The 16,774-nt window shown below is 39.8% G+C and overlaps 1 protein-coding gene across 1 annotated transcript; it reads right to left on the bottom strand.

Annotated features, from left to right (window-relative positions):
• Window positions 1-11,526: 11,526 nt before the first annotated feature.
• LOC148039865 (geranylgeranyl pyrophosphate synthase, chloroplastic-like) lies at window positions 11,527-13,094 on the bottom strand. Its single transcript, XM_087694734.1, has one exon. It carries the CDS (start codon window positions 13,081-13,083, stop codon window positions 11,977-11,979), a length of 1,107 nt encoding a protein of 368 aa, XP_087550860.1. The 5' UTR covers window positions 13,084-13,094; the 3' UTR covers window positions 11,527-11,976.
• Window positions 13,095-16,774: the final 3,680 nt, after the last annotated feature.

The following is a 16,774-nucleotide window of genomic DNA, read 5'->3' as shown; positions in this document are numbered from 1 at the left end:
GTGCCATGCTCAACGAAAAAGACTTGCCAGATTTTTACTGGGCTGAAGCAGTTGCTACAGCAGTCTATATAATGAACAGGATTCCCACTACAGCAATACATGGGATGACTCCAGAGGAGAGGTATACTAGTAGGAAACCAGATATTTCTCATTTGAAAATTTTTGGTTGCATTGCCTATGTACATGTGCCAGATGAGTTGAGATCCAAGTTGGATCCAAAAGCTGAGAAGTGCATCTTTATTGGTTACTCTTTGCAGCAAAAAGGGTATAGATTTTATAACCCTTCTACTCGTAAGTTTACAGTGAGCAGAGATGTTGTTTTTGATGAGATGAGTAGCTGGTATAAACTAGTAATGTGATTGATGATGTAGATGCACAAAATGGTAATGCTGCACAAAATTCACAGCAGCAGTCACAAAATATTAGTGGACCTGGAGCGTCCTCTAGCAGTGGTTCACATTCTTCGCCATGGACAGGCAGATTGAGATCAGGAGAATCTTCTCAAAGCAATGCAGATAGTGGTATGCAGATATCACGAAAAGGAAAAGAGAAGGTTGATCAGCCCATGTTTGATGTGAATGCAGGTCACTCTTATGTGGATGGTGAATCCAGTGGCTCAGAACAGAGCATTGATGATGAGTTGGGTATTCCTTCTATTGTTACACCTAGAGTAAGGAAGACCATGGATGTTTTGAGAGCACCTGGGAGTGAACCTATTTTGTGCAGGTCTATGAGAGCTAGGTATCCTGTGGATAGGCTAAAATATGATGGATTTATAGCCATTCACTATGCATATATGGTCAAAGTGATACATGAACCAGAACCCACTTCTTTTGAGCAAGCCATGGGAAAAGAAAAATGGGAGAGAGCCATGGATGAAGAAATGGATGCCTTGGAAGCAAATGCTACATGGGAATTGGTACCTTTGCCTAAAGGTAAGAATGCAATTTGCTGTAAGTGGGTTTATAAGGTGAAGCACAATGCAGATGGTTCTGTGAACATATACAAGGCAAGATTAGTAGTCAAGGGGTATGCACAAACATATGGCATTGACTATGAAGAAACATTCAGTCCGGTTACAAGGATGGCAACTGTAAGAGCAGTCATTGCTATGGCTGCATCAAAGGAATGGTCTTTACATCAGATGGATGTAAAGAATGCCTTCTTGCATGGCGATTTGCAAGAAGAGGTATATATGGAGCAGCCACCAGGTTATGTGCACGTTGTTCATCTTGAGTTTGTTTGCAAGTTGAAGAAAGCATTGTATGGCTTGAAGCAAGCATCTAGAGCATGGTCTGACAAGATAGGACAGTATCTTGTCACTATTGGTTTTCAGATTTCCAAGGCAGATTTCTCACTTTATGTGAGAAAAACAGAGAAAGGTATTGTGCTACTTGTCATTTATGTTGATGATTTGATTGTGACAGGTGACAGTGATGAAGATATCCTTCATGTGAAAATGCTATTGAAGCAGAAGTTTGAGATGAAGGATTTGGGAGAGCTGCGTTATTTCTTGGGCATTGAGGTGATTAGATCACCAAGTGGGATATAGCTCTTGCAGAGGCAGTATGGATTGGACATGCTGTCCAAATATGGGATGACCGACTGTAAGCCTATTTCAGTTCCTTTGGAGCAGAATGTGAAGCTGAGCGCAGATGCAGGTGAGCTTCTGGAAGTCCCTACTATGTACAGACGCATAGTAGGAAGCTTGATTTATATGACTATTACTAGGCCAGATTTGAGCTATGCTGTTGGATCGGTAAGTCAGTTTATGCAAGCTCCAAGGAAACCGCATTTGGATGCGGCTAGACGCGTACTCAGGTATGTGAAGTCCACATTGCAGTATGGACTATTTTATGAGACTGGGATTTAGATACAGTTGCATGGATACACTGATGCTGATTGGGCTGGTAGTATTTCTGATAGACAATCTACCAGTGGATATGTGTTCTCTTTTGGGAGTGCTGCAATCACTTGGAGCAGCAAGAAACAACCTACAGTTGCCTTGTCGAGCACAGAGGCTGAGTACAGGGGTGCAGCAATGGCTGCATGTGAGGTAGCTTGGTTGCATAAGCTACTTTATGATATGCATAAGTCTACAGATGGGCCAGTTGTCATTTATTGTGACAACATGAGTAGTATACACTTGGCAAATAACCCAGTCTATCATGCTAGAACAAAGCACATTGAGGTGCATTATCACTATGTGCGGGAGAGGGTTTTACTAGGTCTTATTAATCTAGTTTATGTCAGCACAGAGAATCAGGTAGCTGACATATTCACGAAGGCATTGGGCACAGAGAAGCTGCGCAAGTTCAGAGACATGCTTGGTGTGCAGGAATTGGGATTGAGCTCGAGGGGGAGTGTTGAGATATCGAGCTCCACTCGTAATATGCCAGGGTGACCTTTGTGCATTTATGTCACCGACTTGTGAGTTGCGGTTGGTACACCGCCCATGAATAATAGCTAGATGACAGCTATCCTTATCTACTCTAGTTCGTGGCTCAGTTAGTATGCCACCTTAGTTAGTTGTCTTTGGTTTGAGACCCATATATAGGGTTCCTCTATTTCTTTGTATGAGAGTTCTTTTGGCTTACACAACTAAGAAGAGGAAAACTGTTTTCAGCCTCCACCTGTGTGTGTATTCCCCCATTGTGCAAGCAAGAAAGCTACAAGTGATACTCCTTCCTTCTCTCCCACAATCTTGACACATGGAAGCAGCATATTATTATGGAAACAAAATACTTTATGAAGTGGTGTGAAGCTCATGTTACAATGAAGGATAATACCAAGGAAACAATGAGTTTCATTCTAGAGCAGATTGTTTGCCATTTTGGTCCACAAATTGAGCTTGTGTATGATTGTGGGATACATTTCTTGAATTAGGTTATAGAAGCATTAACTGAAGATCTAAAAATCAAGCATAATAAGATTGCACATTATAACCCTAAGTAAATGGGCAAGTAGAGAGTATTAATAATCAGCTTTTGAGGATTTTGTATAAGGCCATATCGAAAGGCAAGCTTGATTGGGATAAAAAGCTTTATGTGGCTATTTGGGCCTACAATGCAACAATCAAAAGAGCGATAGCCCACACCCCATTTAAGTTAGTATATAGGGGGAAGAGTGTGTCTTGCCTTTGGAAATTGAGTTATCTACTATAAGATTAATGCTAAATCACTTTGAGTGAAGAGGAGACATTGTGAGAACGGTTAACTTCCTTGGTGCACCTTGATGAGATTAGATTGCATACTTTATTTTGATTAGGAGAGCTAGTGAAGAAAGGGGGAAAAGCACTTCATGATCTCTTAGCCAAGAAGTATAAATCTTTCAAGGGTCAATTTGTCATTTACTATGATGCATGGCATAAGCTATTCCTAAGAAAGTTAGAACCCAAATAATTAAACTTTAATAAGTTGAATCCCTATTATGTGTGTAAGAGGATTAACAAAGGACTTGGTGTCTTTATAGGTTACCTAGGATCCAACTTGTAGAGTGTACCAAGGCTATTCGATGGGAAAAGTCATTCCTTATCTTGAGCATCCATATTTAAGTAGTGCTACCACCAAAGTAGAGTCATTTGGTCAAATAATGGTTACCACATCATTGAGTGGCTAGACAAATTGCCACCATTCTGGTAGGGTTCTTCCTAGCGTTCCCATTGAGTTTAGTGAGGAAGGAGAGATTGTACTTGTCATACACCAATTTTCTAGGTTAGCATTTGATTATAATAAATATGAGTAGGTTGATCTTTATGGCATGGCACATCAATGAAGCATTGGTTTACACATTGTGTTTTGATGGAGCTTCTCAAGGGCCTGCCAAGCATGCAAGTGTAGGGGTTATTGTTAAAGACCCCCATCATAGAATGGTCATGGAAATGGGAGTCTATTTAGACATGGCTTTCACTAATAATATGGCATAATATAAGGCATTATTCATGGGGCTAAAGGTTGCCTATTGTGGTGGTATTCACCATTTATTGGTGAAAGACGACTCACAAAGCTGGCGATTAACTAGTTGAATGGGACCTATAGTGTGAGGGATCCCATTTTGTGGATGTACCATCATGGAGCCTTGGAAATGCTAAAGACTTTTGAGTTAGGTGACTTGTCAGTTGATTCCCCATTAGTGGAATCACTTTGCAGACTCCTTGGCTAATTATGCCTTTGTTGAAGATGTGTTTCTCAACTGTGGACTTGAGGGGCTTCTACAATTATTTGATGACATCAGCCTAGGGCTACATTCGGAATTGCTTTTACTAGCATGTCCTACTTAAGTCATCGATAGCAAGTGTGGGTAATGAGTTAGGGATAGTTGTAGATTACCTTTCGATGCTTTCATGGACACATGGGATCATTCCACGGCATATCCGTTGATCACCCTTGCCCTTTATGCATTGGGGTTAGTGTTGAGACCTACATTTGTAGATAACATCTTTAAATTGTAGTCCAACGTGATGCCCTTCCTAACTCCAAGCACATGGAGTATCCAAACATAATGGTGACTAGCACCTCGTAGCACAAACAAAGGGAGTATCCCTAGCTTATCTCTATGGCCCCCCTACAACTCTCCTACACCTCAAGGATTAGCCCCAAGATGAGCAGTCTCAACATAAAGCACATATGCAACATAGTCCTCTCTTTTAGTAAAATGTTCCGAGAGATAATATAATCCTTAAAATATTAGTCCTCTAGAGGAAATGATAACACTAGTCCTACAGCTTAGGGAACCTCACACTCAACATGGGTTTGAAATTCGAAATCAAGTGCTATGCATCCAAGAGATACCATGTATGAAAATGCAAATGCAAAGTGAATGACATATTTTCTCAAGCAAGTAAACTTATAAATCAATTAATGTGGATGTGCACAAACAACCCTTTCATGATTTTACTCTAGCAGTGTGTTACTTCGTTGCTAAGACAACACCCAGGATAGCCGGTGCTACTGCCCTTTTTAAGACTTAAAATCAAGCGAATCATATATGTTAGAATATGCATAAAATCAGAATTCAAATGATACTTAACCCCTAGAATTCCCTTCCCCCTACCATTTAAGATTTTTAAATTAGATGGATACATATGGACTAAATTAATGTTGCTTTATTGATAAGTGAAAGTTTTGAAATCATTTAGTGACGCATGCTTCGCTATTAACAACTACATTGTTCTTGCATAAACGTACTAATTTGTAGCCATTCAATTCTTGGCTTGCCACAAATTTAATGTGGCATAAATGGATGGATGGGCACCAAACATATATGATAGCATAGTTGGTAATACTAAGTGGGATCAAGGGTTTGTTCTAAATTCTTAAATAAATCCAACATACCTACTAATAATAATACCAATTCTAATTTTAGATGCGTAAGGATCATTGCATTTAATTTCTAGGTCTAGCTTGATGTACATGCTCATTTCAACTACATATATACACACATACTGATGAAAGCATGACAAATAGTGTGTAAATGTAGCCTAAATATGGAACAATGCTTTGTGGCATATGTTTGATGCATTGCTATTCTAATGCAATAAGTTTATGGGGGTATGTCTAGAGTATTATGGGATAATTTATTAATGTTCTCTTTGGTAAGGCTCTCTTTTGCCTATGAATAGGTGGAAGCTTGCTATTGTTTAAAAGTATACTTGCCCTTATTGTTGTAGAAGTAAAATTGATAGAATGAATGGCAATTTGTAGCACTAACATCATATTGGCTCTAAGTAGTTTTTGTAGGTTGGTTATTGCCTTATATGGAGCTAAGGTGATTCACATATCAGTATTGGCTCCTCTAACTATGCTTCGGTAAATTTGATGTAATTTGATTGCTTTTTTTAGAAATTATTTGTGATAGTCAATTATAGAGTTGCCTTCTTTGCCACCTCTTGTTCTAATAACTGCATAATTTGAAGCATCATTTAATTAGGTAGCTCCTAACAAAAACCTTTGATGGGTGGCCTTATGTGAGAGTCTTCACAGCATGTCCATTCTATTGATGCCACAATCAATTATCCTCCATAAAATTGATTTGTCTTGTCATAATCTAGCTAAGGGTACCAACATGATGTTGCTTGTGCTAACGTAATCCTTGAGCACCTTCTAGTTATGAAAACTCTAGTGGCCAACAAACATCCTCTTTATACATTGTGATGGAATTAATGTGGCTACTTCTCTATAGATCTAAATAGTTACTCTCCTTGATTATGCCAATATGTGGTCATTTTCCTACTAAAAGTGATCAACACCAACCTAATCTGGCGTATTTCCACTTGGTCAATGTGGTCATCTAGATTAGCCATGAGTTTGTTATGTGTAAAGATTAATTTTAAAACTTTAAAAAAAGCAATGTTCATATCATGATAAATATTAATACTTATTTTAATAAACACATGATTAAAAATACCCATACAAGCCATCATGGATCAATATCTAATGCTCTCATTTACATTAGTTTTTATTTATTTATTTATTTATATTTTAAGTATTATTTATTTATTTATTTATTTATTTATTTATTTATTAGTTTATAAATATTTACAAAAACTTTCAACATTAAAAAATTTACCATATAGAAGTAGATCCCTTGGTTCTACTAAGAACTACGGTGCTATAGAATTGAAATTACGATTATTTACTTTTTTTGTATAAATGTATTTTTAATTAAAAGGTTCTATTTATATAGGGAGTATATATTTTGTATGAAATGATTCTTTCATATGATAGATCTTTAGTATGAAATAGTTCTTTCTTATTAGTAATAATAATGTTTGCAAATATATTATAAATTGAGTTTTTATATGGTTGGCATAAGGCTGACACAAGTCTTTGTGTCTTTATCTTAGGGTAAATAGTTCCTTACATAGTAGCAATGTGACACATAATAATGGTTTTGTATAGTTTCCACAAATATGATGAAACCAAGCGTTGTAAAAATAATTTCTTAATGAAATTGACTTTGTTGGCCAAGTCTAAAATAACCTTGTAAGCCACTCCTCTTTCTAAATAAAGTGCAATAATTGAATGATTTTATAGGCCTCCTTTCATTAGAAATATGTCACGATTAACCTTGATAAGCCTATGGTAAGTCAAACTAATTTACCACTACTTTAATTTGCTATCAATAGTCCTCTACTTTTGGATAATTAGTCACTCTCAATCTTTTTTTAAACTAGACATGGCTTATGCTAGCCGTTTGGGCACTTTCCAATTTTGATTACCTATATTAAACACGTTTGATGCCTCTTTTAGGTGACTGACAAACTGCCTGCTATTTACTATGATGAAATTGACTTAGTGGTTTCTAAGAAATTTAGATAGCCACTCTACTTGGACATGTCAACATTGGTGGCCTTTAGCTAGAGATTGTGCATCAACCTCCTAATATTATGACAAAATTGTCTTGGTGTGTACTAAGAAAAAGTAGATGCCTAGCCCCCTACCATATTGCCTAGCGCCCTACTAATTTCATTCTTTTTCAATGTATAGAGAATGGTTCGTGATAAACTAAACACCATCAAGCCTAGAATGCCTAATACAATCTGTATTGGCTCTGAAGAAGGCCTTATCTACCCAAAAAGTAAAAAACTATCATTAATTGTAAACAATTTGTGATACTTTAATAAAATGTAGTTTCTTTATGAAATTTACTTGGATAAGAGTTAGCTAAGATAGTAGCTAGTATTATTATCAGCATCAATAACAAATGATAACACCTATAATCCCACAAATGTGGCTAGGTATCCACATAAATTTCTTTTGTGGATGGATGAAGTATAGTTTCTAATCTTGCAATACTAACAATTGCTCATTGTAGATACTCAAGCCTCCTATTGCAAAAAATAAAGCTAAAGTTGTTAGTCAAGATTGTTTTTGAGAAGTTCTTTTAGGAGCTCTCTAAAAAGTCTTGTTATTGACAATATTCTTGCCATCCACAACTCACTAATACAATGCCTAGTTGTCATACTCCTTGTCTTTTTATCCAAAAACTCACTTACACAAAGCACTTTTGTCATACTTTCTTGTGAAATATATGTGGTTCAAATTTTGAAGGGAATTGTTAACAAGCATTCTACCATTATCCACATTAACCTTTGGACAAGTTATCCCCACATATATTTAAGAATAAATTATGTTTTTACTTTACATTTATCTAATCATTAGTATATTTTTTTTCATAACAAATCGATTCTCTCGTTAGTAAAATTTGGCTACGAAATCACTCTCAAAAAGCTCAAGCCACCACCACTTGCTACCCAATCTATACTTCTATGTTTCATTTCAAAGTGTCTGATTTCCACAAGAAGCTCTTTGACTTACTGTTCCCTTTCATCCCTCAAGGTAGCTCCAATTAATGATTGGATTGCTCTTTTTGGTAAAAGCACATAAAAAACCTAATCCTTTGGTTGATAATCTCACAAGACTTCTTGCTTATTTATCTGACATAATCTGCAAAGATGCTTATGACCTTATGAGTTTTATGTTTCTTCTTTGCCAATCCTAGTAGAAAAATTACATCAGGTGAATGGCCCTCTCTTGATCCATTCTTTTACTGCTATTGAAACATGAGATATTCCTCTTATTGATGTGGATCTCTTGGATTCTAAAGAAGAAAAAATGATCTCATCCCTTGCAAAGAAGGGTAAGAGCTGGTCCCATCCACGTAGCCGATGTCATACAAGTAAAGGCCATCGTCGACGCCCTAACCCAACCCTAGCACAACCTAGTGCCACACTTGGTTCAATGTGTGCGTGCATGCATGCATGTGCACGTGCACATGTTTGCTCACAACACGCGTAACGCGTTTTTCTAACTCGCACAAGGGAAACTTGGCGCTTGGAGACGCCGGATCGCGCCACGGAAGAGTTCCGGGCTCACAAGGATCCACAATCAACCATCTTGGAACACGGCGCCACGGGGGCGACACGGTTCATATCCCACCTTTCCTCATAAGAAGTCATGGCGACTCGAACTCGGAACAGGGGGCCCGGCTGCCTCGCTCAAAATGAGAACCCTGCGTGCCGGGAGGCTAAAACGATGGTTGCTCCATGAGGCACGGCCTACATGGAGGAGGGGGGGAGACATGGGTTGCCCAAGCCTCACACTCCCTTCCCTCATACATACCCCCCCTCGATCAAATTCGAGTCCACTCGAATTGAGTTGGTTCCCTACAAACTGGATCGAGGTTAATCACCCTGAAAAGGAGTATCATGAGGATTCATCAACCATTCGAGTTACCTATGGCACAGAGTTATCTTGAGCCGAGGCAGCGGTTTCTTCGGGCCGTTTGCAATACGTCCCGGGACCCCTCGCGAGATTCCCCAACCACCTAGCGCGGGAAAGAGCTCGCCTAAGTTAGCCAGATATCAACCCACTGGCCGCAGGTCCGACCTTGATCCGAAGACCAAAGAAGGGCCAAACTTGCCTTGATTTGCTTCTCTCCTCATTCAGATAGCCGTTGCGCTGCCACCTGCTCCAGCTTCCGCGTCAAAGACACAACTGCCACTTGCATCCTTGAGTTGTTTTCTGAACTTGAATCGAAGTTGTCTCCCCACCTTCCTTTTCCTTGGCAAGTTGACTTGGTGTTGCTTCAACAAGGGCCTAAGCCGCGTCCCAACATACGCCTCGCGCCGTACCCAAGAAGGGTTGTTTCTCCCCCAACAACCTGGGGCAAACCGTCTACGCATCGGACGCGCAGACGGCTCCAAGCCTCTTATGGCGAGACTAGCCATCCCACTGTAGAGGCTCCGCGGGAACGAGAGATCAACACCATCGCCTCACGCGTGGTTCTGCAGCAGGACTCCTGAAGTAGCCTTCCGCAGTAGACCGCACGTGTTCCCCAGCACGCAGCTGCCCCCCTTGTCCATAAGGCATAATCTCACCCAACCCTCTAGAAAGACACTAAGCCAAGTTCTATCATACAAACCCCAGGTAGATCACATTTCTTTCAGCTCTAATATTAATCCTATTTCTTGGAAAGTACTCCACTAATAGAGTCCACCCAACCATAGGACAACTTCCGTTGAGGAAGTCGTCCACCTATTTCCCACTCGACACACCCAAGGTATTCTTGATCTCCTGTAGTGCTAATACTTGCTGTTTCGTTGTTGTAGCTATTGAGTTAAAGACATCCTTCATCTTTGTCACACACAACCCTCTAATGATCTGTGACAGGAGTAATTATCCTTGATCTACAATCTATTACAATAGAAGCACTGTTTTAAGGCCTTCTCCATAGTGTCAATGACAACATAATGCCAATCAACAAGCAGGCAGCACGCTAGCTTCTTGATGAATCCCTTTGCTTACCTTTCCTCTCCCTTAGACCTTCAGCTCTAGGGTTTATGTATTCTTCATTGGCACTAGGGAATTGTGATACATCCTTTCCTTCTTCACTACTCTAAGGTTAATCCTCGGGAGGATCCTTTTTTCCTGGCTCTTTTTTGCTCACCTGGATTTCTTATTTGGTCCACACCCACACACTCCGGTGTCCCATCACTTGGAGTATAGCCACCTGCCAATTCTCTACAAATGATCCCTGCATGAAAAGCAGGCTGCACCAGAACACCACAGAACTAAACGTGACGCAGCATGGAGTGTTGGGAGTCTGCCTGTATAACCAGACTGCATTGCTATACCCAATCAAAACACCTGCCCTTTCTTGACTCAGGAACAACTTTAATATCGTGACAAGTGAATGTGTTAAGACTTACTGCTACCACCTTGTCTTTATGTTGCTAAGTTTCACAGTTTAAGGAGAAACCATCGAGGCTGTTTTGAATAATGAAAAGTGTAGCTTTGCTACTGCAGCTGCCTGTGCAGAAACACAGTTCTTATAGCCACTGTCATGGTCCCTGTACATACATTTTCAGCATGATAGTGCCAATCAAATTATCCTTAGGGTAGCAAAGAGATATGACCAAGGTCATAATTCAAGTCACATGCAGTCAATAATCACATTTGCTACCATGTTCAGAGGGAAGGAAATACATCCAAATTATGGGCAATCCTGAACCAGAGCTTTATTTCAAATGGATAGATAGGTCATACATGATAAGTGGTTCACATAATTGTTGGTGTAGGTCTCAATACAATTAAGAACTTTCCATTTCCAGCAACCTCACAATGTATGGTCTGCAACCTTCCTGAAAACAATGGACTAACAAAACTGTGTCCATGCTCAAGTCACAGCCATTAATGCCATACGTACACATCTGCCAGCCAAAGCTTCCTGATCAAGCTGCATGCAGAAAAAATACTGGCCAACCTATCCTCTTAGCCTCTTGCACACCTCCATGATATGGAACTGGAGTGTAAATATAGACAAGCTTTATGCATCACGTCAAATGAACCAGTTGCAACAGTGTCCACCACATGGAATATTAGGAGTCATTTCTCCTGACAATAAATGATGCAACTGCAGAGGTTTTAAAAGCTGAAACCAAAAAGGCTTTAGCCTTTCAGCAAACTACTCTAACACTGGCACAGCTAGTAAAAGACAAGTTTCAAGCCTGAAAGACTAATCATATAAACAACAATAGGTGCAAGGTTCTTAGATAGCCTGCAACAGAAACTGAGATACATAACTGTATAAGGTTAAGAGAAGTCTAATTGAAAAGCTTCCACAAAATGGACTGTACCCATTGCACACAGATAACAAAAGCACTCACAATGAAACCTGTTTGTCAATGTGATATGTCTAAGCTTTGGATATCTTGTTTACACATAGCATCGTATACTCTGAAGACTCTCTGATTGACTGACGGGAAAGCTACTGAGCCAAAATTCATGGCCATAGCTTTTGAAAGTGGTCAAGAATAGTTAAGCTGCACAACCTCACGAGCTCTTTCAACATTGCAATTTTGTCTGCCCTGCAATGAAGGCTGTGAACCTTGCACACACCCAAAGGGAAATACTCAACCCACCCCCCCCCCACTCCTTGGGGCAGTCCATTGAGAATACAAGAATGACCTTGATGTTACAGTCTTTCAGCGAGGTGATCAACAAAACAAAACAAGGGGATAGCACTCTGTGAATTGAAGTTTGCCAAATACTCTTTTGCTTGAATCTGTAACTGTTGCCCAAACTCCTTACATTTCTCCAATCCAAGCAACCCAACATAGCTGGATGAGAGTCCAGACTTGCCATTCTGTGAAGCGTCCATAACATCTTCCACAACCTCGTACAGCAGGCCTAACGCACGGCCATACTGCCTTAAGATATCTATTTGCTTCTCAGGTGCGCCTCCAAGCACAGCCCCACATACAGTTGAGCATTCAGCATAAGCTGCAGTCTTGCGGAGGTGAATGTCTTGAAGATCCTCAAAACTGAGCTGTTCTGATCCCTGGCTTGCCAATTCTAAATATTGTCCGGCAACCATTCCTTCAGATCCAACTGCTCTGCCAAGTTCTGCGATCACGCGCACAAGGCGGTCTGCAGGCACTCCTGCAGAGTGTGTGGCAACATGCTCAACACCGAGGGCATAGAGAGCATCGCCAGCAAGGATGGCAAGGTCTTCCCCAAAGACCTTGTGGTTTGCGGGCTTTCCACGGCGGAGCTCGTCATCATCCATGCATGGGAGGTCGTCGTGGATGTACGACGCAGTGTGCACCATCTCGAGGGCACAGGCGGTTGGTATGGCAATGTCTGGCAAGCCACCGACGAGCTCGCAGGCGGAGATGCAGAGGAGGGGGCAAACCCTACTGGAATCTGCAAACACAGAGTACCTCATGGACTCATAGATGGAGGCGGGATGCTGCACGGGCATGGCAAGGTCCAGCGCGGAGGCGATGGAGGTCTTCTTGTTGTCCAGGAAGGTGGAGAGGTCGAAGTGGAGGTCCTGCACGGAGGCCATGGCGATGGCGGGCAGCTGCTGCTGCTGCTGGAGGCGCCGGAGGGGGCTCCGGACGACGGGGCTATGTGGGCGTGATCCCCAGCCTCTGAGGCTCGGATTGAGCATGGCTGGCCCGGTCAGCAAGGTCACCTCCGCCATAGCCGCACCGTCGAGAACAAGGAGAACTAGATGGACTGCAGATGTATTGTGACTCTCAAGGCTCTCAAAGCATAGCCTGCTACTTACCCGCATGTGTGTTAAGAACACTCCTTACCTTATACACACAAAAAAGTTTGACAAATTTCTACTAATTCTCGTATTGTGAATAGATAAACATCAGGAGCTAGGGATAGCTTTATAATGGCATACCAAGCTATGTGCAACCGAGGATACCAATGCCAGCACCAACATACTAGCAGATGTCTGTTTAGAGCACTCCTTACACAAGAATTCCTAGTAACCTACCTCGTTAGCTTTGATTGATTACCCTTCTCTACTCCACCCCATAGCAGAAAACCCCTGGTGACCTCAACTTCTGTGTCTTGCCATGTCCCACTCTTGCTACATGGCCAAAGGAAACATCTAAACTAACCAAGTGTCTTCTAGCTCCAACATGTCCTAATGATATTATTGAATAAATTTGTGATTGTGTTTAGAAATGCAAGAGCAAGGTAAAGGTGAAGCAAAAGCTATGGAGTATGGAAGTGAAGACATCCCCAAATGGTGATGAGGAATAGAGCTTAGAGATAGAGCTCTTGTAAAGACTTGCAAAAGGGTGGTACAAATGTATATTGAACAATGAAACTCCCACTTTTTCTTTCAGTTGTGCCTCTTTCTTAGGCAAATAGTTGCACTATAAACATTCTTTTCTAAGGGGATATAATATCTATATTTTAGATCTCTTCTCACATACATCCTAGCATGACATTAGTGCACAAGGGCATCGCATTTTTCAACATCGCCCCTTGGTACCCAAATGGTTCTCATGTCGAGAGAAAACCATAAGAAGACTTAAGTAACCATGGGAATATACCACATTGGAACATCGTCAATGGTTTACAATGTAGGAAGCATATACATGGATGCTCATGTGTATATCTATCTCAAGAGAAAATAGATTTTGTTAAAATATGTTTGCACATATCATGAGAAATTCAATTCATGTGGCATAATCTGCAAATCTTTAACATAGTGACAAATCTTGTCATTCAAACATACATACATAGCATTTAAGGAATGAGAAAATATCAATGACAACTATATGATCGCTTTGTTTGCCTTGAATTTTGCACAACCATTTCATAATTTCTTCTTGGTCACCTTTTCTCTAAATAAAACATAGTTCCATACATGAAGGAACACATAATGTCTATATTTGGCAGTTCATACACTTTTTTAAAGATTTTCAATGCATTATGTTGCCTTTGATACACACCCTTTGAAAGTAATTTGATGCATTACATTTTTCCTAAACATGCATTGATAAATAGCTTTTTGTTTTATATAGGAGCATATGTTATTGGAGAATTGCCTATTTTTCATGCATAAGCTTGAGTATATGGAGCCCATTTACTATTAAATATTGGGCTTTCAACCAATAGATGGTGCATTTAATAGACTATCGTTCCTTCAAGAGCTTCCCTTTTTTTGTGGTTTTAGGCCATCTCTCACACAACCAACTTGTGCTCTCACTATGAATTGTCTATGCCCTTTCCTCACAACCCCATGACAACAAGAGAGAAATAGAGACGCAAGAGTTTGTAGTAAACTCACCAAGTCTCAACTTTCTTGTTATAGTCCACAACTTTGTTCTCCAACCCATTGATCTACCACCAATCTACTTCTCTTCAATCTACAAAAAGAAGAAGAATAGCAAAGTAGGAGAAGAGCCTTATCCCTCTCAATCCGTCACTCACTCATACTCTTTCCCTCACTCAAAGCAAGCAATGGAAGTGAGAAAGCACACAATGTGGGGTGCAACGATAGAGAGACAAAAAAGAATTATGAGAAGCTCTCTCTCTCTCTCTCTCTCTCTCTCTCTCTCTCTCTCTCTCTCTCTCTCTCTCTCTCTCTCTCTCTCTAAGCTATGATGGAAACAAGAAGAGAGAGATAGAAGTTTGAACTCAAAATGCACACACACAAGAATGAGACCACCTATGATCCACACATTTTGTGGCCTTATGAATAAACACTGATAGAAAATTAAATAGTACAAAATGAAACTCCAAGACATACTACAATGTATAGAGAGTGATCCCAACTCTCATTTTTTAATGCAATATGCTATAGAGGGATAAAATGAGATCTAGCTATCAATTTAAATATTATGCCTACTTGTGATTTGTCTATATTTTCTAAAAAATACTATGGTATTTATATCTTGCATCCTTTTAAGCTACGACTAGATTTGACATATTTGCTTGGTCTATTGACTATTCTCCATTGACTCCTTGGACTACTTTGGCTAGCCCTTTGAGTTTGATTTTTCAATTAAATTTTTTTCTTCCTTCTATAGCCTTCTTTATTTGGGACTAAAATTATCCCCCTCTCTAGATGAGTTCGAATCCATGGCATGTCAATCAAATCTAGCATGTTGGGTAAGCATTGAAGACTTCAACACTAGGGGCATGCATAATGAAGGTAATTGTGTGAGTATGGAGTTGTTGAAGGATAGGGAGTGGATGTTCACAGTTATGGTGGTGTGTTTGAAGTGTATCTGAAATAAAACCTCATGATATCCATCAAGATAGTGCCTAGCCTAAATGTGCTAGTGGTGAATGCTTGTGTAGTGTGGTTGGATTATGTATCTAATGCTAGACAAGCAAAAAACTCCTAAATTCGATGAAGGGATGGATTTATGGTGGCATCTAAAGTGACAAGTCTATCGAGAGAGCCTAAGGTGCCATGTTGTTTATGTGCCCTAAATTTTCTTGTGGAGGGGTGGGCTAGGGGGTTAGAGATGGACCTAATCAACCATAGCCATCAAGCACTCTGACTTGAGAATCTAAATGTGTAGTGGTGTTAGTGCATGCACCTACTACTACTAATGTAACCTTTAATCTCTCTCTTTTATTACTTTTTTTTCTTATTTTTCTTTTATCTCTTGCTTCCTAAATCTGGTGCAGCTTTTGCTCTCTTTTATTACTTTTGTTAATTTTATTTTTTTTCTTTTTCTTTTCCCTCTTTCTTCCTAAATTTTTATACCTTGAGATCGAGATGTAGAGTTTGCACAATGCAAACCTCAACCATTAGGTAGTCTTTCATGGATAGTTATATTTGAATGGGAAATTGTGGAAGGAAGACGTGAGAGCAATTGGTAATTTGACTCTTAACCATGTCTTTGAACAATCCCAAGCAATTTGGTGGTAAGTATTTTGCACGAAGAATGATCCTAGCCATTATGCTTCAATCAAATCATGATATTCACATTCAAGAATAGGGGTGGTAGCCATTCCTCAAACGATGTGGGATTTTATTTTAATAAAAGGATAAATAGGTGAATGTAATTACATATGACCAAAAAAGTTGGATTTGGACAATTGGTGAACATTATAATGAAGGTAGCAAATGATTGTGCCAGGGCCCTTAGTTGAAATGTGCAAGTTGTATAAAGATCATTGGCATTGACATTGGGGATCTTCAGAAAGTTGAACATGCTATGCTAATAAGCTCATGTAAGTATAAGCATTATCCTTTGAATATCAAATCCACTAGTGCTCATTTGCATTAGTACTCACCTCAACTCTTTTCTAGTGTAGCTTTTCTAGATAAGCCAAAGCAACATCTAAAGTTGATTGTGAGATTGTTTAGATCTCGAGTGTGGTGGGAGGGTGAGATATTGTCTACTATTTCTTGCATAACTAAGTGATGAACAAGCATATTTTGTTCAAAGCTTAAATTTATTTTATCATACCACATGAATCTAGATACTTATACTCATGAT

This window comes from Lygodium microphyllum, chromosome 2, assembly GCF_053477565.2.
Source record: "Lygodium microphyllum isolate KBCC chromosome 2, Lygodium_microphyllum_v1.1.10, whole genome shotgun sequence".
NCBI lineage: Eukaryota > Viridiplantae > Streptophyta > Polypodiopsida > Schizaeales > Lygodiaceae > Lygodium > Lygodium microphyllum.
The sequence above is the reverse complement of the archived record's forward strand: the minus strand, read 5'-3'. Positions and strand labels throughout refer to the sequence as shown.

What these genes read in the sequence shown, in the direction of transcription:
- LOC148039865 (XM_087694734.1), bottom strand. Translation starts at nt 13,083, where the DNA reads ATGCGGGTAAGTAGCAGGCTATGCTTTGAGAGCCTTGAGAGTCACAAT.